This window comes from Folsomia candida, unplaced genomic scaffold (assembly GCF_002217175.1).
Source record: "Folsomia candida strain VU population unplaced genomic scaffold, ASM221717v1 Fcan01_Sc001, whole genome shotgun sequence".
NCBI classification, from domain to species: Eukaryota; Metazoa; Arthropoda; class Collembola; order Entomobryomorpha; family Isotomidae; genus Folsomia; species Folsomia candida.
The window spans coordinates 744639-748155 of NW_019091193.1; the positions used below are offsets into that span (position 1 = coordinate 744639).

At 42.6% G+C, this 3517-nt stretch overlaps 1 protein-coding gene across 1 annotated transcript; it reads right to left on the bottom strand.

Moving 5' to 3' along the window:
• On the bottom strand, positions 1–2381 carry LOC110841972 (bacillopeptidase F). Its single transcript, XM_022087677.1, has 4 exons — positions 1806–2381; positions 859–1409; positions 215–386; positions 1–137 (listed from the first exon to the last, which is right to left on the bottom strand). The coding sequence occupies exons 1-4, from the start codon at positions 2365–2367 to the stop codon at positions 97–99; spliced, it is 1326 nt and encodes a 441-aa protein (XP_021943369.1). The 5' UTR covers positions 2368–2381; the 3' UTR covers positions 1–96.
• Between the last annotated feature and the right edge of the window lie 1136 nt (positions 2382–3517).

Genomic DNA, 3517 nt, shown 5'->3' on the forward strand with positions numbered 1-3517 from the left:
GTTTGGTTTGGATAGATGCCGATAGGATTTATTTTTTTGATGATTCACATACTTATAAAACGAATTTGGAAAGAGATGTGTGTATAATCGGACTGTCTACAGTCCAAGTGCGGCAGCAACATCGATTCGCCCGTAACCTAAATGATAAAAATTTAATTAGAAAACAAATTTTACGAATGGTAATCTAATATTTTAAAAATTGACTCATTCTCACCAAAAGCGTTGTTCGGGAAGTCGTCAGCCGTCGGAAGTCCGCAGCCTCTATCGGCCGTGGTGAGCTGGGGCGTGGCTGGGGTCGTCGTAAGGGCGGCGTAAACCTCGTCGTAACCCCAGGTCGGGTTGGCCGAGAGGAGCAGGGCGATAGCTCCGGCCACGTGGGGGCAAGCCTGGCATTAAAATATGAACCACGTTAACCTCATTTTGACCAAATTCGGTATATGACGTATTTCTAAATATTTCCCTACTTAGGAGACCAGATACGTCAATCACGTACCAAAAACTCGAGATTTTTCAAAATTTCTCAAAATTATCTAAGAGGGTTCCTTTAGTATTTTGTGGAAAAGATCATGTTTATGGTACTCTGTCAAATTTTGGAATTGTCGTTATACTAGACAGTATAACGACAATTCAAAAGTCCATTTTTGTCTTTTTCCTAACAAAACTTCGAAATTGGTAAAAAATATTTCATCCTTTACAGATTAAAATTGTAATTGGTTGCTATTTATCAGGTGTGGTTATGTATGAAATCCATATCGTACTCAAGGAAGTTTTATCTTGAAGAATTATGGTCACAGCGAGGTTAACACATACTATTCTCAATAAATAAGTGGTAATAATATGTATCTATGTAAATCTCACCATCGAAGTTCCTGAACTGGTCACATAATTATCGGCACCCAACCCACATGAGACGACTCTAGTTCCTGGCGCCGAAACTTCCGGCTTCAAGAGCCCCGTGGAACTCGGGCCTCGCGAGGATGGATTCGCCGGAGGAATGGCGACCGCATCTTGGTCGTCCGTATTTCCCACGGAAATCAGATTCGGCTGATCCCCAGGTGAGCCTGCCGTTCGACAATTTGGACCAGAATTTCCAATTGCAAAAACGGGAATAATTCCCGCCGCGCGCCAAGCAGAAACTTGCGTATTGAACCAAGGTCTTCCTCCCCCACTGCCCCAAGAATTCGAAACAATATGCGGTCTCGGGTTGGCCGTTAGCATGAATTGGGCACAAGTAGTGAGAGCTGCCTCAGTCCCTCCGAAAGTATTAAGGCCTCGGCAGGCAATCCATTTCGCGGCTGGGGCGACACCAACGCCATTCGCGGTCCCGAGAACAGTCCCAGCGCAATGGGACCCGTGTCCCTGGACGTCCGTTGGCCCCGGGGTGTTGAGGTAAGGGTCTGCCCAGGCACCTGGGGATAGGGTTTCAATTTGTAAAACCAAGTTCAAAAGGGCAACGGGAAAAAGCAATTTTAACAGCCGCCAAAAATATGTAGGTGGGATCGTGGAAAAATACTGGTTTGGGGCAGTCCGAAGCAACTTCTTTAAACCTAAGATTTTCCTAATTCGTAATCATGTGGGAACATAGCGACAGCAATCAAAATTGATAAAAACTGTCCGCATTACTATCTAAATGTTCAGAAGTTCAGGGAGCATATGAAGTGTAGTTCCGAACATATTTATTATTAAAAAAGGTGGCTCACCGCATAACTAAATAAGGATCTACATTATCCCGCCATATTTTCCCATTTTTCCCACTTTTTCCCATCCCAAATAGTTTTGACCAGGAAAAACGAAACCCTATTTACCTGCATATCCCGCCGTGAGCGCGACATGATCAACGTTCACACCAGTGTCTATGATAGCGACAATGATGCCCTCTCCTCGCGTGATGTTCCAGGCTTCGGGGGCCCTTATTTTGTTAACGCCCCATTGGTTAAGGCCCTGCCTGAGCGGGGCGGCCGGTCCGTGGTTGATCGTTGGGAATAGGGACACAGTGTTTTGTTTCCGAAGGGTAAAGTCACCCGGGGTGACTTCAAGAAGGGCCAGCTTTTCAGGGGTGAGACCCTCGACCAAAATTATGTTGGAAGACCAAAATTGTTTCGTTTCAAGGCCGAGGGAGCTTGCGACGGCGACGTAGGGCGCTTGCGCAGCAGAGGTGAGTCCTTCAAGGGAGGCGACAAGCGCGGTCACCTTGGCGTCGCCGGAGAGCGAACGGAGCGCTGGGTTGGCCTCGACTTGCGCCATGATTTGGGGCAGCTCGAGAATCGCGGTTGTCTCGCCATTCTGCACGGCGGTGGCGAGGTTGATGTCGACCCGACCGGCGAAAGCGAGCGCGATGGTGGCAGCGAGAAGGATGAACAGCTTCATGGTCGTGTTGGGAGGTGGACTAATAATTCAGGAAAGTGATGATCCAATTGTTCAGAGTTGTGGTCCTTTTATATGCGACCAGTCTATCTGTTTTAAGTATGAGCAAAAGGAATTTTCCGTTCTGATAAAGTAAAATTTACATAATTCGGGAAAGCCCTTCAGCATTTTCCGGAGTTCCCGTAAGTCAGTGGGTGAAGGTGGTTAGATAAGCGGATTGCAGTCTTTTGGGGCGATTTCTCATGGTTCAATATTTATACAACATGCAGAAGAGGTAGAAGCTTGCTAATTCATTTGATATGTTTAGAATTTCCCAAGATTTGGGAGGACGTACATGTATGGGTATATTAATACACTGATAATTTACAGGACAAGGCTAATCCATTGGGGAAATATGCTTGGTTATCGCACAATGGGCAAATTTGTTATTTACGGAAATCCAATGTAGATATGCGTAGTTTGGTATAAACTATAATGGTTATAAAACCTATTACAAAGATAAGTACTTCACCCGTTTTCCAGCTATATTCAGCTGAATTACTCATATTTATGTTTATTGGATTATGTGGGTTGATACATATGTATAATTGAAATCCAGATATTTTCATGCATGAATTAACTTGACTTTGTGCATTTTATTGTTTTACGGAAAGCATTTGCATGACGAGGGTTGTCATAGCTTCATTGGCGACGTAAGGGAAAAAAATCCGAGCATGGTAAAGTAAGCGACAAGACCTCGTAGAATACAAACATACACGTTGACACGAATTTATTCAATAGAGAATGCATAAATTATTCATTCAGTATGCAGTAAATCCTTGTACAATGAGTGGTCAATTTTTTCAAAAGTTTTAAATTGATGCACATTAAGCAAATATTTATTCATTTCATACTCATGACGAATGACTGAATTATTTGATTCATTGTTGATTTTTTAATCTATCAGTATGCTTAATACATGGAGTACCTATATCGAGAACTACATCAAGCAAATTTGAGATAAAATGAGTAAAGAAAATTAACAATGAACAAATATTTATTTTAAAATTTTTAATAAAGGACTGGATGATTAATTTTTTCCAATTTTTAATTGAACGAATTTTGAATGAGAAAATATTTTTGAACAGGTATGGGTACAATGTTTTTAGTCAAC